The sequence below is a fragment of the Drosophila mauritiana genome, chromosome X (assembly GCF_004382145.1).
Source record: "Drosophila mauritiana strain mau12 chromosome X, ASM438214v1, whole genome shotgun sequence".
Taxonomy (NCBI): domain Eukaryota; kingdom Metazoa; phylum Arthropoda; class Insecta; order Diptera; family Drosophilidae; genus Drosophila; species Drosophila mauritiana.
In genome coordinates, this window is record NC_046672.1 from 5712199 (window position 1) to 5732228 (window position 20030).

The following is a 20030-nucleotide window of genomic DNA, read 5'->3' on the forward strand; positions in this document are numbered from 1 at the left end:
CTTTTCACTCAAAAATCCGTTTCCTCCGTGGTACGTTTCACTTCGCTGCTTCGCAAAAAGAAAATTCCCGGAAAATATCCACAAACGCATTAGCATAATATTCTTAACAATTCCAAAACAGAACATTTATTTTTGGTGATTCTCCTGACAATTTAGTGGTTAGTGCTTTTAGTTAAAACATAGCTTTGCGCATTTACCGTTATCCGCTCGCAAGGCAAAAGAAAAAGCGCGCGTTTTGAATTCGCTGTTTCGCGTTCTTTTTTTTATGTTACAAAACAAAATATAGAAATGAAACAAAAAGTCAGAAATTAAATGAATGAATGAATTTTTTTCGACACAATTCTGCTGCGTGTGCAATTCGATTCGAATAACAAAACAAAAAGCATAAAGGAAAAGTAAAAGAAATTCGAGGGGAAAAATAAAACGCCAAAAGAAAAGATAGCGCGAAAAGTCATAAAGAAAAGGTGAGAAAACAAATTATTTATTTCATGTGCTAAAAAGACACGCAAAACGAACGTCGTTTTATTTTTAGCCAAACAAAAGTTGTGTGTTATTTGTGCGATTTTCTGTTTTTGTCCGCCGCTCTCCCCTTGTTTTTTATTGTTTTTGTGTTTTTCAATCATATATTTTGTGCTTCTTTTTTTTTTTGCATGTTTTGTTTTGTGCGTGCTCTTTTTTGTTGAATGCAAAAAGGCGAACAAAATATTACGATAAAAATTCCGTTGTTCTCGCCGAAGGTTTCCGGGTTTGTTGACTTTGCCAGCTGAATATTCGAAATTGACATAAATAATAATCGCATGCAATTATTGTAAACAATTGTTTTTCGCCCAGGAAACGATTGGCGCTTTTTCTTCGCTTATTGTAATTGTTGCTGCCAACTAATCGCCAAGATAAAAATGAAAAAAGAGGGGAAAAAACCTAGAGTTGCAAAAAATTAATTAAATTCATAGGCCAGTAATTTACATTTTTTGTGTGATTTTTTCGTTTTTTTTTGTGTTTTTGTCTAAGCTTGATAATTAGGGTTTTTTGCGGGCTGTTATTTATCTGCTACAGTTGTACCTAAAATAATGGTCGATGCTTAAAAATGTTTACAAAAAATGTTAATTTTTGTGGCGCTTAAAATAGGTTTACTACTATTTCGAGCACAATTGTATATCTTAAGTTTTGGATCTATTTTTTTGTGCCCGTTTCTTTTTTCATTTTGGTTTATCGGTTTTTGATTTTTCTATGGCGTTTAGTTTTCTTCTTCCCCTGCTTTGCCTTATTTTTTGTTGTCGGTTTCGGCTTATTTGTTTTCAGTTTTTTGCTGCACTATTTGAATGCGAGTTTTTTTTGTTGTTGAGAGAGGCATTTCCGCCTTTATGGCAAAAGCAATTTACAATTTCCAATTTACTTTTCTCTCGTTTTTTGCTGTATGGCAATTCATTTTTACAACTTTAATTATATGAACAAAAACTGCAAAACATGAACGGCAAAAATTAAAATTGCAAATCGCATTTGAGTGACGTCGCCGTCAACGTTTCTCCTTCCTTTTGTTTTTGTCGGCTGTTTTATTCGGTTTTTTGTTTTCACAGCGGCATTCGCCTGCGCAAAAAAAAAAAAAAAATAAAACGGCGAATCAGTTTGTGAAAGAGTGTGTGAAGGGGGTCAGAGAGCGAGAGAGAGAGAGAGGAAGAGAGCGTCTTGCATCAGGAGCGAATCTGGAAATTTTTGAACCAATCTACTGTTTTGCAAGAAGAACGTAAAGTTAACAAAATATGCAAGTTTTTTAGGAACAAAATGACCTAAAATTATTAAGATATTTAATATCCTCTAACTCGAATATTTACCAGTTGATCCGCCCCTGGATTCTGTGCGCTAGTGTTGGTGTGCGTGAGTGCTCTCTCTCTCGTTCGCTGCTCTCTGCTCCCCATCTTCATCGACCCCGCTACCCCGCGACCCCGCTCTTTCGCCCCACTCACACACATTTCAATTACATGTGAAACGCGTGCTCCAAATTTCAAGTTCATTGTCCAAAAACAAATCAGAACAAAAGCGATAACAAACAAGCAAGCCAAAGGCAAAAAAACAAGGGCAGGTCAGCATCCGACGTGCCACGCCCCCTAAATTTGGAATATATATGCATATGTTTTCTTATGTAGATATAACCATGAAAGTTACCACCAGTTAATTAATTTATAAATCTGGGAGAAACTCCTAAATAAAGCCCAAATGCCAAATTCGAAAAATAAAAAAGAGTAGATTTCAAATAAATCCATATTTTCCTGGGTTTTAAGATTTCAAAGCTTTGCATCTAGATTTCATTATCATAATTTATTCGCAATATATAATATATTATATATAAAATCCCCATTTGCTGTTGGGTATTCCCACAGTCGAGTCGAAATAGAGTCGCGGAGTATTTATAACAAAATCACACTTATTTTCGTGTTATTCCGCAACCAAATAAAAATTCTTTAGAAAAACAAAGCGGCAGTAGGAAATAAAGCAAAAAACGACACAAATTTGACACGAAATATTGTTTTTCGTGTGTGATTATTTTGTTATTGCCATTTTTTGTCATACCAGCTTTAAGTTTTAGTTTACCCTATGTGTTTACTTATTTTCGTTTCGGTAGTTGGCAAATAAAATTCGCTTACGTAAATTTTGGGTTGTTTATGCTTTGCGCACTGTATGAAAAATGATAACCATAATTTGCAATGCGTAAATAACGTCTGTCAAATGCCGACAAAGTTCCTCAAATCTATTCACAGCGGTTTCAATTTCAATTTCGCCGAAAAAAGGGTTCGATTTTGCAACCATTTCTTTTTCATTGAGCTCCCCAGCTTTTTTCCCCTCATTCATTCTCTGATATCAGCTCATATTTATAATTATAAACAAACAAAAAACTGCACTGCAGACGGCAGATCGGAAAAATTAAACAAAAAAAGGGAAAAGGAGCCATATACACATATGTGTATAAATATTTATATGAATTTGCGAGGCGAGACACTAAAAATATAAAAAAAACTAACAAACACGCTAGTCAAATTTCGCTGATAACTTTGAGAAGTGCTGAAAATACTGGGGCTCCAAAGAAAAAAAAAGAGTATAGTAATAATAATTGGAAAAAGGTTGAAATCAATGCAATGCGAAGAGATAAAAACTATTTCCGTCGCATAAAGTCAAGCGAAACAATGGGAAATAATAGAGAAAATTTGAAAAAAAATAATCGCCCTTCGAAAGTCGAGAATTCTTTGGCTCCCAGTCTTCTTTCATTCGCTTTTTGTTTCTCTGTTTGTCCAAGGTTTTCAAATCAAATTATGTCGCGATCGAAAATCACAAAAAAGGCAACACAAATACGGCCTCTATTTTTATGCAATTAACCGGCAGAAAAAAAAACGAAAAAAACATTTTCAAATAGGAAAGATAAAAACAAACAAAACACACGCACACTCCAAATGGGGAACAAAAGCGAACTCTACAAAAATCACCCAAAACCCAAAAAAAAAAAAAAACTACACATTTATAAATAAAATAATAACAATAAAAAGCCGAATACGAATCGAAATTATGAATCACAAAACGTTTTTTGTGGCTTGTTGGTATTTTTTCTTTTTTTTTTCTTTTGCTTTTTTTTGCGTTAATACATTTTAATTCAATTTTGTTTCTTTCGCCTTTTTAATTTTATCCGCTTCCGTGGCAATGTGGCATTTCATTTCTATCTAATTTGCAACAAATTTTCAGCTTAAATTGTGTTACTGATTCAATTATATTTACTTTTCTATTAATTTAATTTGTATGTGTATGTGCAATAACCGCATTCACACTTTTTACTGCATTTTATTCAGCATTATTTTTTATTTATTGTAAAAAAACTTGGCTGATAAGCGAGCTTTGCAAAAGTGCATTGTGTAAACTTGATTTGGTTTTAGAGTGTTTTGTTGGAATGCAGCGACATTAGAGTGGACCCCTTGCAAATTAATTAGTTGTTATCAACGGGCCAAAGGAAAAAGTGCAAAACGAATAAATAAGTTACCCGGGCAACACTGCGTATGAGTGATATGCAGAAAATGCATGTCCATATGCATATGCACATGCTTTCGCATATACTGAAATAAATAAGTGTAATTTTTTCAAAGATTACATGCTGCATTTCTCTATCAGCAATTCTACATATGTACGTATGTAAGGTATATAAAGTTTGTGCTTTTGTGCTTCGCAAACGATTTACCCCGAAGAAATTCAAGTTTTTATCAGGTTTCCTGAACCGCAACAGGTTCAAAGTGTATCCCTTTTGCACTCCTTTATCGACCCCCCTTCCCCGCCGCCCGACGAGAACTTATGGAAATCTTTTCGTAAATTTCCACCCTTTTGTTCGCCAGCAGATTGGAATTCCATCTGAACGAAACGAACTCATGCTCTAAAATGGCACAAAAAGGGCTAGAAAATACAAAATACAAAAAAAAAAAAAAAATGTATAAAAAAGTGAGGGAGACAAAGGGAAAAGTACTGGCAAAAACCAGAAAAGTATATCCAGAGAAAGGCAAGGAAAATATTAAAACAAGGCAAACATCGCCGGGCAAAATAAAGTCAAGCATTTAATTTATTTACCCCCAAAACCTCCCCACTGCTCCACTAGAATAAAAAAGGGGCAAACAAAAAACGCTCGTTTTACTGTTGCTCGGTTTTTGCCTGTCCGCCTTTGCCCCCCATTCTCCTGCCACTTTTCCCCATTTTCCTACTCAATTTTTTTTGGCGCGCTTGGCAAAGGGATGGAAAACTATAAGCTTAAAAAGGGGTCGAAAGGGGTGGGCAAAGAAAACTGTAACCGAACGAACGAACTTTTCCGGCGTTGGGGAAGGTAAGAAAGGTGGGATAAAAAAATAAGTAACTAGGAGTAGTAAAAACCCTCATTTGTATTTTGCACAGAACAGAAATTTCAAGTGGTGCCCAAAACTCTGGCTTATAATGTTCTCAGTACTCTTCGAAAACGTTTTAAAACTGCAAACAGAAGCTACACCCTGAGTTCAATGGGCGTTTGGTCACACTGCACCGAACTCCTGCGCATTTGGTCACATCTATTGCCTTCAAGAGCTGTACTAGGATTTTAACAAGTGTATTCAAGTCGCGGTTAGCGAGTCTTGTTGATTTCCTTAAAAACTTTTGCTACTCCCTTTTGCTTGGGGCCAAAACCCATGGGATGTATTAGCAGTTTCATCAAATTTGAAACACACGAGCGGCGAATCCCGGCGCAAGGTCGAATGGTAATGAAGTGGAATGCCATCAACTTGTTGAAAGTGTGGGGTGCCTAAAATGAAATTCCTTTTCCCAGGGTATCAATGGTTTCACGCTCAGCAAATTAACTTTATACATTTGTGTTTTTTGTGTGTTTTTCTTCGAGTACTCCCCTTTTTATGGAGTAAAGCGAGAAAAACTCTTATATATTATATAAGTGCAGATATGTTGTAACTGTATATGGAAAAGTTGCAATTGTGTGAGTGAGTGTGTGTGTGTGTGAGGGAAAATTGCACATAAACATGCAGGCGAAGAAAAAAAATGGGTGGAAAATCGAGTGAAAGGAGGAGGGGGAGTTTTGGGAGGGTCTTGCACATTACCAAAAGAGTAAATCACTTTTGTACGAACCAAAACCGAAAACGAAACGAACCAAGCGGGCTGTCAGCATGGAAAATATCTCAATATTCACTTTGGTTCGCCTTTCCTTGCCCCGCCCATTTTCCCTTCATTTTTTCATATATTTTTTCCTTTTTTTCTTTATTATTTTTCGTTTTCCAGCGCCACTTTACTGCTGCTTTTCATGGGGTGGGGATTTTGGGACGGGGGGAAGACTGAGGCGACCCTGCGACATTGTCTCGTGCAAAAATTGAACAATTTTATAAAATACTCAAACGGAGCAGCAACAACGGCAAAAAACGTAATAAATTACAAAGTGCCCAAAAAGAGGAACACACAGATTTTGTTTCGAAAAAAGTAAGCGGCAAAAACAGGCAGCCAGTAAAAAAGCCATTTCGAAAATAGTAACGACTAACAGATATCTAGTGATTGGGAGATTTAACAGTCGGATGCATAAAAATGCTATAGAAAACTAATAGCTTTTGGTGCTGCATATTTTATGTTCGCTAAAGTATATGTTATGAAAAAATATGTTGACAAGTCTTCTGGTTGAGTCTAGGATACCCGTTAATTCGTATCATTTACAGGGCATCAGCATTCTCATTTCAAGGAGACATGCGGCAAAAAACTCCCTGCTCTTCTCATTTCGAGATTTCGCCTCCATCATCATCATCAACGTTTTTCAACTTAACTTTTTTATTAGTGTGATTTTCCGTGCTCTCCATTTATTTTGTAGTTAGACTTTTGTTATTAACGTAATTTAAATGAAATACATAGTAATACTCAGTTGGGATCTTGGCGAACTTTGTTCTAGCGAATTGGAAATTTTCCTTTGCGTTCTGTTATTCAAATAAATTTCTTAAAGCAGCTTTGACGAAAAGGATTCACTTTTTAAACAGTAAAAGAAAAACCAAATATGAAATGATGCATATTTAAAACCATAAAACTTTAGTAGCCCATTTTTCTATGAATCTCTTTGGCAACGAAGCACTTGTTTTTTTTCTTCTATTTAACCGGGTAAACCGAGCTTTTCTTGACTTTTCCTGGCAAAATTTTCCCCTACTTATTCGACTCTGGCTTTTTGCACACTCTTGTGGGTTTGCCACGAACAATACTGAAATAATATTAAAGTTTACATTAGGCGCGAGCAAAAAATATGATAAATAATGAAAATAAATACGAACGAGCAGGCGGGGATTGGACACAAAACACCGACATAAGCAAATGGTTGGCTGGCGGGGAATGTTTCGATGTTAGTAACAAGAGGCAGAAGACAGTAAACAAGGCAGTAATATGAGATAGAATCCGCGGCGGAGGCTAACGTACTTACTGATACAGATACAGATGCAGATACAGATACATATACATATAGCACCGGCTGAAGATACAGATACCAAATGCCGTAGAGCGCACACACAAAAAACGACGACAGTTTTCTTGATGAATGTTCTTTTTCCCCCCAGCAAGTGAGTTTTTCCCCCGAGTTTCCAACATCTTACATTTGTATCTGCAGCTTCTTCGGCTTTTTCATGCGCCGCCACCAAAAACAAAAAAATCAAATGGGATAGAATAGAACGAAGCCGAAGAAATAGCTGGTAGCTACACGGCAGGAAAATGCGCCTAACTTAATGCAAAAATTCAAAGAAAGAAGCTGTAATAGCAGATGTTTTAAATGTGTAACTTTCAAACTGAGCTTAAGGATAAAAAGATGGTATATTTTATAATCGAATGGCAAAGTTGGCATGTATTTTTTTTTGCCGTGCATTAACTAGTAGGTAACTTCCTCTATTTCCCCCGATTTCCCCTTTGAGATTGTGCAAAGCAGCTTTTCCTTTTTCCAGCTTTGCAATTTGTGTTACCCGCTCGCTGTCCCTTTTGGCTTTGTTTTATTCGATTTTTTGTTGTGTTGTGTTTGTTTTGTTTGCTATTTTAGCCAGCCAGGTTTTTGTGCAGCTTTTCCAGCAAAAGAACAAGCTGCATCAGCAGCAGAAGTAGTATCAGTTAACAAGGTAGGAATGGCAAAGCCAAGCTGAAAAGTAAAACGTTAAAAGTAAAAAGTAAAAAGCGAATTTCACCAGCAGATCCCTCCTGGCATCCAATCCAATCCAATCCCGTTCAAACCCATTCCATCCCATCCCATCCCATCCACCTGCTCCAAGTCATTGCCATTGATCATTGGTTCAGCCCTCTCGGCTCCTTTGACTCTTTCCCGGGAAAAAGGCTCTTCGAGATCCACCCAAGCATTATTTATAGGTTTTGGGCTAGACCTTGGTTGGCTTGATTTAAAACCCATCTGCAAGATGGATTTACTGGACTCCAGACATTTATGAGCTGCAAAGTTTTTTTTTTTTCTTCTACGAAAACTCGATGTTTGGTCAATGATTTGCCAGGTCTTCACTTAAAATATAAACACTTTATTGCTTTACTATGAAATCGAATTGTTTATAAATTTCTCATGCAAACGGTAACTCTATTCCATAAATATTTCCACTGTTTAGATCGAAGTGGAGTCGAATTCGTGTGCGAATGTAAATAAATAGCTCAAAGTTACTTCCAGTCACTTCAGATTCATTGGAACGTGTAATTTTAACGTGTGATATCCGAGGTGGAAGTACAATCTGGTTATTTGGCTAGAACTCTATTTAAGGCGAAGTCCTGTTTTTTTTTTTTTTCATTGTTCTACCCGCCACTCACCTTCTTCACCAACGAACACCCTCTTTTTCCAGCTCCTTTGAGGTTCAGCAACCTTGAGGTTACACAGATGCGCAAAAAAAAAGCAGGAAAATGTGTTTCTTTATCTTCGCCAGTGTGTGTGTGTGTGTGTGCCAAACTGGACGCTGCGTGTTTTTTTTTCTTATACTATTGTTGCTGTCTAATAATTTGAACAAGAACAACAAAAAAGCCAGCTTAAAAAAGGGAAACGATTGTTTGGAAAAGCTCGGATTAATTATGCTTGTATGGCACCAGGAAAGTGGAGACTAAGAAGTGGAGAATTAGATGTGGAGAAGTAGAAGTGGAGAATCAAATGTTTCATATATCTCAAAAATGATTAAGTTGCACCTTATACTGTTGCATTATTTGATCTATTCTTAAACTTCCCCCTACTCGGGATCATTATTCTGTTCAGTGTCATAGGGGCATAATGCGGCGTAGTGGGCTTAAAAGCTGGCAAGAAGAAGCTGCATAAGTCAACACACGACAACAACAAGAACGGAAGGCGAATGCACTTGGCCAACAAGAACAATAACAACAGAGCAGCCATATCATAGTTATACAGGATCGCAAAGAAAAGTTGCACAGTTTTTTCTCATTTTTTTTTTATTTTTTTTTTTTTTTGTTGGTTGCTGGTTTGTTGTTTTTGGGGGCAGAAGGCTTTATGATGTTGCGTACCTCTTCAGATATATCTGTATATATCGCGTGTGTATTTGTGCATTAAGTGTTATTGCACTTGGCCTTATTCGCAATTGTATATTTCGCTGGGGATCGGGCGACTTGGAACCCGGTCTTGATCTTGGACTTCAATTTGGACCGCCATTCCCTTTCTTGGCCTAGGTCTGCATTTTTTTCCTGCACTTTTGGCATTCCAAATAAGAATAAAAATAAAAAAAAATAAACGGAGGGGAATAACCAAACACAAGAACCCAAAGGCAAACGCAACCGCAGAATCTGCAAAATGAATATATATGTACATGTGTATATGTATATAAATAAAAAGGGGGAAACCTGCGTATCTGCGAGATGCTTCGTTTTCTGGATTGTTTTTTTTTTTATTTACTCGCTGCGTGCTCTGTGCTCTTTGGCAATTTTCTTCATTTCTTTTTATTACTTATTAATAATATGAATTTTGAATTGTGGCCCCCCATTCGCAATCAGCAGCAAAACGAAGCATGTGAAATGGGTTCGAATATGCCATATCCATTAGGAAATATCCTATACTCGTAGTCCAACTACTATGCAGTAGTTCGTATTACTTCAATTCTACTATCATGTTACATAATCAGCGCTTGCATAAATGGCCAGCGTAAGTGTTTACGAAAATTCGAAGACACCCTTCTCAATTTGCAACCCACAATGGGTATGAAAAGAAACATAAACGCGATGGCAAAAAAAAAGAGAGAAGTAAATAAAAAAAACTCCTACCAATTTGCCAAGAAAGCGAGAATCAAAAGAACGCATAGATTTTTCCTTTGAATTGCTTTCGAATGCGAATTCTTTCTACATTTCTTATTATTATTTTTTTTGTCGATGTTTCCTTTTCTCCTTCTGGGTGTGTGTGTGTGTGTTTTTTTTTCTGACTTGGAGCCGAAGCGGAGAAACTGCTTATTCATTTGACTTCGTCTTTCTGTCGTTTCGTTTATTTTATTTTCTGATACCCAGTAAAGTTGCGGCGAGCAGGGGTATGCTCCATTTCCCCATCAACTGACCAATAATAAAAGCTTACACTGCATCATGGAAGATGAGATTCACTAACAGAAATTGCACTTTTCATCTTGAGGGTATTTTGTATAATATGTAGGGTATCTTTTCGTCGGCTAAATCTTAGCTCCTTTAGTCATTTATGCAAGCAGGAGAGCGTACAAGTTGTAGTTAGGAGCTAGAAGAAAGGAAAAAAAAAACCAAAGATGCTAAGGAAGTCCACTGTCTTTTTGGTACAGCAAAAGCCGCCTAAAACATATTTGTTTTTTAAAACACATTCTTAATTGCGGAAGATAACTGCCTTGGAAATACTTATTGCCATTATTCAGCAACTAAAAATTGACCAACAAATTAGTTGATGGTTCGACTTGATGATGTTCCACTGTATTTGATGCAAATTTTTACAGTATTTAGTGGTTTTGGTTGTACTCGATGTGATTTTCGCATGTCTGCGGATCGTATTTTGTTTCTGTTTTCTTTGGATATCTTCCTCTGCGGTTTTCGATTGAAATAAAAACAAAGGGCGATTGGAAGGGAGAGAAAATGCTTGCATAAATCAAATAAATATTCCCCAGTTATCATTAACTGGCGATTGTATAATTTGATCGAACATATAGATCGATTATTTGCCCCTTAGGCTAAATAATTATATTCTGTTTCTCTCTCTGCTATTTTTTTTTCTGTTTTTGTAGATAGCGGGAACTGGAATCGTTGTTTTTGAATTATGCTTTGTTTTATTAAAACTTTTTATGGTGCGATAAAATACGTTTCGTGGGTGGGGATTTTTGGGGCCAGGACATTCGGAGAGGTCATAACTCGCAGCTCTATAAACAAAGAAGTAAACGGAAATGAAACTTTTTCATTTTCATACATATATTTTCGCTGGCGTATTATTATTTTTATTAATATTAAAAACAACCAAATGAAAATTGTGTAATACACTCTACATATTTTTGCCGTGTTCCATTTGCCAACAAGTTTATACCCCCTTCCTTTCCCATTTTCCCCGTTTGCCAGCACATAAATTTATATTAAAATTTTTTGCTCCACGCTAAGGAAAGTTACAAAAACAAAAAAAAAAAAAACGAGGTGGAAAACAAGAAGCAAAAACCCAGCGTTGAAAAATCGAAAAAAACAGGAGCAGCAGCGTCGACAATGTTAAAAAATTATACAAATTACAAAAGCGAGCGAAGCAAAAAAAAAAAATGGTAATAAAAAACCTGGTGAAGAAGCGGAAAAATAAAGAAGGAAAATTGCTGTTGGCAGGAAAAGGATGTGTGTATAATGCATAGAACGTGTACATAAGTACCCACCTACATGGATGGTACATTATATATCGAACTATGTACATATATATGTATATACCACCAGTGCCCTGCACTTATCGGTGGCTTAATGCAATTGATAATGCGGTTACAGTATACTTTTTATATCAGCCCCACTCCTTTTTTCGTTTCATTTCGTGTCGCGTATGAAAACCAATTTCGTTTGAGTTAATTCCGAAATCGGTTTATGTCGCGGGATTATCCCTTTTTGTCGCCGAGGTGAGGTCAGTGTGGCAAGCAGTTTAATTGCTACAAGGACGCAAAGCAGTGCAAGCAGCTTAAGCTTGCCTCTTTGTGATTAACAATCGGTTTGGGCATTTACAATTAAAATGTTTTAAGCGAAATGTGAAACGATGTCTTTTCTTTTAACAAATTGTTTTACTACGATATATTAGGCAAGTTCTAAGGATCAGTTACAGCTTTCTAGCCACGAAACTCGTTGAGTTCGAAATCCATTTGATCTCAATCGAGAATTGGCATTGAGAAATGGCATTTCGCTGTTCACAGAAATACGTACAAACATATTGAAATCCATAAGCGATGGTAGTAAGTGTTCAGTTATGTATGTATATAAAACTGTATCTATCTCGATTGAGTTCTCCATTAATCATGGCTGGAATTTACCACCTCCACCCATAAACCGTCCGGAAAATGCTAAGGAAAAACTACTGCAAAAAAAGGGAAGTCGAGCAAAAAAGAAAAAAAAGAGGTGGAAATTTCTCCGTGTATCTTGGAGTTGTTTTCCTCGCTGTGTGTGTCCCTGCCAAGCATTTATAAAAAGGAAATGGGGAAAATCTACAGCCATGTGTGTGTGTGTGAACAAAAAAATTAATAATAAAAAGAGACAGCAAGGAAAAGCAGAAAAGCATTACAAACACACACATGGATGACAGGTTCACATATAAATTCCGTACTCTCCTTTTTTTACATTCCGTTCTTTTTTTTTTTTTGTATGGAAAACTGTGTACCTTTCATTTAACTTGACATGAAAATCGATATTTAAAAAAAAGGATAAAATTGCTGGAAATAAAAAAAAAGGAGCAGAGAGCGCGCAGAAAACATAAAAAACGTAAAGTAAAAAATTACAGCTTAAAAAGTAGGAGAGAAACATGGGGCGCAAAATAAGAAAGAAAAATAAATGGGAAAAGACAGAAACTGAAAATAATAATAAAGAGCAGGGGGGCGAAAAACTGCAAAAAAACTGAAGGGGAGGGGTTTGGGGGAAACGAAATGAAACGAGAAACGGTCGTTATGTTTTTCCTCATTTTTTGTTGTTGTTGTTTTTGTACACTGCCTTTCTTTATTTTCCCTTCGTTCTGCCAGCTTTTTGTGTTTTTATTTATTTATTTTTTCTTCTCTCCAAACGTCGCAGTCGCTGTAATGTCTTTTTTCATTTTTATTTTTCCGCTCGCAACCTTTTTGCGACAGCCCCCCCTCCACCTCTCGCCTGCACTGCTTACAAGCAGTAGAGGCAAAAAAAAAAAACAAAATAAAATAAAATACAAAAAAGATGCAGCAAAAAACACACAAAACGAAAGCAAAAGAAGAAGAAAAATGTGATAAAAACTGAAAAATATTTTCCATGAGAAAATCCAAAAGAAAAGGGGGCTCTGTGTGTGTGTGTGTCAGTGCGTATGTGTGTGCGACTGCTTGGCGGGAAAAATATACTACAATAAAACATGTATTTTTTATGCCAAAACCCGCCCACACCCACCCCTTTTTGGGGCGTGTGTGTGTGTGTTTCTGTGCTGGTTGTAGCTGTTTTTATTTTAAGGAACTTAAATGTGTAACGCTTCTAGCGTGTGGGTGTGTTGGTAGGGGGGAGGGGGGAAAGGATGGCAAAGATTGGGATCAAAAACCCTTTGCAGTTAACTTCTGTCTGTGTGTGTGTGTTCGTGGGTGTTAGTGTGTGTAAGTGGGGGCTGGGGGCGGACTTTCTATTATTGCGAGTGAGCCAAGTCAGAAAACCGAAACAGAAACAGAAACCAAACTCAAATCTCAATCCTTGAGTGCCGGACATTGCGTTTTTTAATGCCACTGTTATTTTGTACAGTGGAACATCTGTATGTTGAAACAAGTTGTGCAGTTTACACTCAGCTATTTTATTTGCTTTTTTATTATAATATATAATGTGCAAACTCAAGAAATGAGAACACATTGTGAAGTCACATTTAAGGATGTGTAAAAGTATGCACCTACTTTTTGAAAGTCAGAAAGCCCGATGGATTCATTTCGAATGAGGAGGTTAGAAAAACCGCTGCATACTTTCAGACACCTACATATGTACGTGATCTTAAAACTCTTGTCTATTTATTTAACCATATGATACTATAAATTTCTAGCATATATATGTAGTTAGTTTGTGAACAAATGTTTTGTTGCTTACTTGCGATTAAATTAAAGTTCGCCTGTATTTTATATATCAATCAAACGGCGGCTGCACATAAAAAAACCGGTACATATGGCATTCTTTTATGTACTAGCCAAAGAAGTCCTTTCTTCGGCGGTTTTTCTACCCAATTTCGTTCGGTTTCTGTTTTTGTGTTTTTTTGTTTTTTTTTGTGCAATTTATTTGCCAGCTTTCTGCTGCTGATGTTTTTTGCAGTTTGTTATGTTTTTCAACTTTCCTTTGGCATTTCTTGCAGCTGAAAAAGGTGAAGCGAATTTTGCTTTCGCATTCTGTTCGCGAGCTTCTTTCTTTCTTCGCCAGCGTTTTTCAACAGCTACCCGCTCTTTTTCTCGGCCGAATTTTGACCCATGCTGGGAGTGCTTCTTCTGCTTACCCACTTCCTCAGTAAGTTTGTGTTAGTGCGGGTCCTTTTTTCCCCCCAAATACAAATACATAATGTGTGTATGTATGTATGGGTGTATGTATGGGTGTGTGTGTGGTCCATTTTGTACACTGGACATAAAACGCAGCTAACATAAAGTTCTTATCCCCCCCTACCATTATTCTACCCTTTTTTCGACTGTCCTTCCCTTGTGCTATTAGTACTAAAAGCAAGAATGCGTTTCGCACAAAAAAAAAAAAGAACAACACAAAGTTTAAGAGACAAAAAATCCAAAAATTTGTTGGCAGATATAAAAAAAAGGGTAACAAAATTGTTGGGGGGAATTCTTAAAATTTATTACCAGGAAAGGGGCTACAAAAAAGTGTTGGGTATGTGACTACAACTCAATCATCCTTTTATGTACATATGTACATAATGCATACAAGCGAACCAACTATATACATATATGTACAACTAAAAGTTTAGAACCCAATTGTTGTTTTTATAGAAAAGTCAGAGGATTATAGCTATAACAAGCACTGGAATGAAAATGTTTACAAGCTGCAACTTTTCACTTAACTAGTTTATTAAATTCCTGGACTTTCGAAAACGGAAATGCGTGGCGGTGGAGTTATCCTCGATGTAGCATTATCTTTACCGCGAAAATCAATTTATTTCGCTCTTTCGTCACGTCGATTCGATTTTACAATTACGATGAATCTGTGGAAATCGACAACAAAAGGGATTTTATAATTGCTCTTTTCATTTTTTTTCGTACTTTGTGTTTAAGTATATTGACAGATTGGTTTCTGCGGGGGCTGCGGGCGGAAAATTGTGTTTTTATTAAGCGTCAACTCATTTCATTTCATACATACATGTAGCCGAAATACCATATATGTATGTACATACATATGCATATGTACATATATGCATGTATTACATAAGTGCATGCATGTACATATGTATGTGTGGGTAAAAACGACAAACGGAAAGTAAAGTTTTACCTTGCGAAAAAAATATTTGCGCTGCATAAAAGTGTGCATAGTGCGAAAAAATAAAATTATGAAAATTTTTCATGTGTATAGAGATGAGTGATAGAGAGAGATGGAGAGATGGAGAGAGGGAGAGAGGAATAATAATAATAAAATGAAAACGGGGACGACGAACATTTTTATGGTGCTGCTGCAGTCTGAAAGAAAAAACTACCGTCCTTTCGCCCTCGCCCCTCGCTCCCCCTGAAAATTTAACCACCCCCCACCCACCGAAGTCATTGGCGCTTCTTTGTTGCCAGGGAAATGGAGCTGGGAAAAAACATCTCGGTATTCGATGACTGGCAGGACTCTGGTTTCTTTTTTACTTTATTTTTAATTTATTTTTTTTTTTTGTATATTTTTTTTTATTATATTTCCTGTTTTCCTTTTTACCGATTCCCGACTTTAGCTCACATAAAGCGGGAATTTCGATTATTTATTTGGCTGAAAAAATTGCGATGAATTTCATTCGAAAAATACGCTTAAAAAAGTTGGCCAGCAAAAGAAGTGGCAAAGACAATAAAAAAAAGCGCAGCGAACCCTTTCATTAAACGGTAAACAGTAAAAAGCTGCATGTACCACGATTGACATTTACACACCACCGACGCACTGTGAAAAGGATTCGTAGGGATAACAAGTTCATCGGCGGATGTATAATGCTCCTGGCATGACAAAAAGCGATAAACGCTTCAATATCGCATGTTCAGATGCGCGGAAAAACACGTTACGCTGTGTAAGAAAAGTCAATTTCGGATTTCGTTTTATTTATTACAAATATATTATTTGTAAATATTTCGTTTAAATAGTAATCATGGGTGCTTTTTGCGCAAGTGGATTTATTACAAATGAAGTTGGGGGGCATTGCCATTGCAATCCATTGCAATTTTTCGAAATCGATGCGAATTGTAGCATACTTCTGGGCAAATTTATAAGGCTTTCGAAACATGCTGGTCTTTTGAAAAACTATTCCTAACGTTGGAATCTTTATATTTTCCAGACTGGCAACTGTCCAAGGAGTAGCTCGTTGGTGAAATTACTAGAACCAGCTGCTCCACCGGAGACACCACCATCAGGGGCAGCAGCAGGCGCGGCACCACCATGCTGCCGCAGCAGTACTGCCTGAGGTGGAAGTACCACCATAGCAATCTGCAGACCATGTTCTCCCAGCTGCTGGATCGTGGATGCTTCTGCGACGTGACCCTGGCCTGCGAGGGCCAGCTCATTCGCGCCCACCGCGTTGTCCTGTGCGCTTGCAGCACCTTCTTCGACACCGTGCTCTCCAACTACGCCAGCGAACGTGATCCGATCATCATCATGAAGGACGTTACCTTTGCGGAGGTCAAGTGCCTCATCGAGTTCATGTACAAGGGCGAGATCAACGTGGAGCATGTGAGTGTGTTGCTTGCCTAATGGCATAAACTATCCAAAAATAAACTGGAAAATACCCCTTAATTGACTAACTTGCAGGCCAGCCTTCCGTCGCTGTTGAAGACCGCCGATGACCTGAAGATCAAGGGCCTGGCCGAGGTGACCTGGCGCGATGACGAGGACGGACCGCCGCCACCGATGGCCGCCGCCGAGTTTCACTCACCGCCGCGCAGTTTGGCAGAGAGCTACGCCCAGGACCTAATCCTTCAGCATCAGCAACAGCAGCAGCAGCCCCCCCCTGCTCCACCCTTGTATCTGCGCAGCTCTGCTGCGCTCTTGGACAGAGATCGGGAACGTGACCGGGAGCGTCTCTCGCCGGGGATGGAGGGTGTACTGGGTCGCATGCCCGTGATGACGCCGTTGACGGGCGCTTCGGGTTCGGCTGGCGTGGGTTCGGTATCCGGTGGCACATCGCTCGAGGGCGTCGCCCCCGTGGAGCACTTTCTAGGTCCCAAACGCAAGCGTGGTCGTCCTCCACTAGACGATGCCTATGATGTTTTCAATGTGTATGTAAAAACAGCTAAATGCTATACACTTTTCAATATTCACGTGCAAAGAGAATAACTATTTTAACTTACTAACTTTAACTTAACTATTTTAATCGAAACTCTCTTTTCTGCCGCACAGACGCAAGCTGGCCCAGTATGCCAATCTGGAGCCCGCCCAGCGTGCCTACTTGGAGACGGCGCGTCACTTTGCGGAGGAGCCGCCACTGGCCGCCCATGCCGCCTCGATAGCCTCCCCACCTGCCGCGTGCCCGCCGAAGCAGCGCCAGCGTCTACGTCACCAGCAGCAGCAACAGCAACAGCTGCTACAGTCGGAGAGCAGTGAACAGGAGAAGCAGGCTACTGGCCAGGATTGGTCCAAGTCGGAGCCAAATGGCAGTGCCACGCCCAAAATGCTCAGCGATGGCGATGCTAACAAGCAGGAAACGGAGGGCGGCGATGAATCGCTACCGGCAGTGCTCACCACTGCCAGCAGCAGCGGCACCAAAAAGCTGGAAAAGATTGGCGAGCGTCGCGAACGCCATGGAAAATTACGTCATGCCCGTCGCCTCTATGAGAAGTCTGGAGAGAATGAGGTTAATCCGCCCAAGGAGGAGCCCGGTGAGCTGCCGCAACCGGTAGAAGAGATCGAGAACGAGCATCTGGTGGCAAATAGGGCAGAGTCGCCGCGTCCTACGGTCGTCATACCAGCTAGTTTTGCCTGCAAATACGAGGGCGGCGTGACTGCCGCAGGCGGTGGCTCCGGTTCTGGATCCGGATCGGTTGGATCCTCCTACTTGATCAACGAACATGGCATGCTGATGGCCCACGAATTTGCACCGAATGTGGCCAGTGCCGCCGCCACCGCAGCTGTGGCCGTCGTAGCAGCCGCCGCCGCAGTGGCAAATGCCTCAGCCGGAAACGGTGGCCAGGATGCAAGTGGCAGTGGAACCGGTGCCGCCGCCGAATATCCCGACATCAAGCTGGAGGACTACGATGCCGCCGAACTGCGACTGACCAACGAGGAGCTGTCGCAGTGGCAGGACGTCATCAAGATGGACGACTATCTGGCTAAGGGGCGGCGTCCACAATTCTGGGAAGAGCCATTCACCAAGCGTGTAAGCCTAAGTTTAAGTTTAATCAGCTATAAATGTTTAATATATTAAATAGTAAATATTATAATTCATATTGGCCAGGCAGTTGAAATACTAACCAATTGAAACCAGCTAAAAAGTGTACACTTTTTCTGTTTTCAAGTTTAGTTTTTGTTTTATTTTTTGCTTCTTCTGTCGTTTTTTGTACCTTGTTTTAATGCCAAACTACGAGTTAAGCAAGCTTCTATGAAGAGGGCAAATTAAACTAATTGCTTAGGTGTGACATCGTCAAATACCTAAAAATCTTGGCAATGATAGTAATAATGGATGAGAAATCGGAAATATTGAAATACTTTTGTTTTGGAATCTTTCAGGTGTTGGACGCCATTAAAAACAAAAGACTCGAAATGAAGAAGGCCGCCAGAATTCTGGGCGTCTCCTATGGCACTCTGTACGGGCGTTACCGCGAGGTCTATGGCTGCCTTAAGCATCCTTACAGGTGCGTTGAAGTGCTTCCAGTTACTGAATGTATGTAGGTTTTAAATCACGTCTTTATTACGATATAGTGGCACCGCCTTCCGGAACTCCGGATCCACCTCGACCAGTCAGATGGGAGTTCAGCCCCGCTTCGATTTGGGATTTCGGAACGGGGGCGTCCTCCCAGCTCAGCTGGGTAAGTAGGATCTACAAAGGTGCTGACAAATAACCAACTTAGTGGGGAATTAAGTCCAAACCAATCCCTACTTGCAGAGCTGGGCAAGCTGAAGAAGGATTTGAGCGAGCTATGGACACGTCCGCAGATTTGAGAACCAACCAATGCCACAACCATGAAGAAACTGCAAAAAAGCCTCAAACGTCGCCACAGGCTGATCTAGGAATACAGCATAAGGATGAAAGACAGCTAGACGAGACTAGTTTTGGATCCTGAGTAATGCTTTCCTGAATCGATTCCCACATTAATGTGTTGTTCCCATCGGCGGGTTACAACTATAACTGATCTACACATTTAGGATCTTATTATTACATAATATATAATATAAATACATGTCTATAAATACAACCGCGTGGATTAGTTAATTGAAATACGCACGGGCACGTGTGGTTTTAGTGGTAAATACATTTCTCTTGGTAGTGAAATTCAACACCATAAACTATGGAATCTAGTTAATCTATAAAATAACACGAAAGTGAAGTGAATTTTTTGATAAGCTAACGAAAACGAACACAAACAATATGTATTACATACAAAATAATATATGTTTAAAACAAATAAAGTAATATCTATTAAAATATGTTCAAAACGATATTAAGTAATTGCTTTCTACGGCTATTTGGTTCAAATTGTGGCGCCAATATAGTTGGTCATCGGTACCGATTACAGTCCGATACCGACGAACTGCTGCGAGCTAGAGCTGGGATGTTTTCGATGCGTTCAGAGCAAAAATTCGATACTATCGTCACTTTACTAAATGTATATCTTATACAAATATATATGCTACAAATATACCTTAATATATTGAAAATCAAAATTATTCCTTTCAATTATTTCTAAAAACCACGAAAAGCAGTAAATATAATAAACTATATGGGAGTTATGGGACTCCTTAAAAAAATGTACAAAAATATTATATTATCCATTCATTTCCTTGCAAAAAAAGTATGTCAGCATTGATTGTTTTAGGGAAAGCCCTGCGGTTACTTAATTTCCGTCCAGCCTTGTTAAACATGCGCTAAGACTCTGTTGATGTAGTGTGAAATGTAGGTACTACTTGTTTCATATTACAATCGCTATGATGAAATAAAGAATATTTTATTTATACTTCTTTTAAATAGGTATAGTTACATTCCAGTATTGTTGGAAATCTAT

The 20030-nt window shown here is 38.7% G+C and overlaps 1 protein-coding gene across 3 annotated transcripts; it reads left to right on the top strand.

The window, feature by feature from the left end:
• Positions 1-2: 2 nt before the first annotated feature.
• LOC117148831 lies at positions 3-19223 on the top strand. Of its 3 annotated transcripts, none has more exons than XM_033316483.1 (7): positions 3-464; positions 16154-16545; positions 16624-17090; positions 17212-18187; positions 18538-18662; positions 18730-18855; positions 18914-19223. In XM_033316483.1, exons 2-6 carry the CDS (start codon positions 16255-16257, stop codon positions 18842-18844), a joined length of 1974 nt encoding a protein of 657 aa, XP_033172374.1. In that variant the 5' UTR covers positions 3-464; positions 16154-16254; the 3' UTR covers positions 18845-18855; positions 18914-19223. The 3 variants fall into 3 exon arrangements, with proteins under 3 accessions (XP_033172374.1, XP_033172373.1, XP_033172372.1); XM_033316482.1 differs by having other exon boundaries at positions 18730-18836; positions 18891-19223; XM_033316481.1 differs by having other exon boundaries at positions 4-464; positions 18730-18836.
• The last annotated feature ends 807 nt before the right edge of the window (positions 19224-20030 follow it).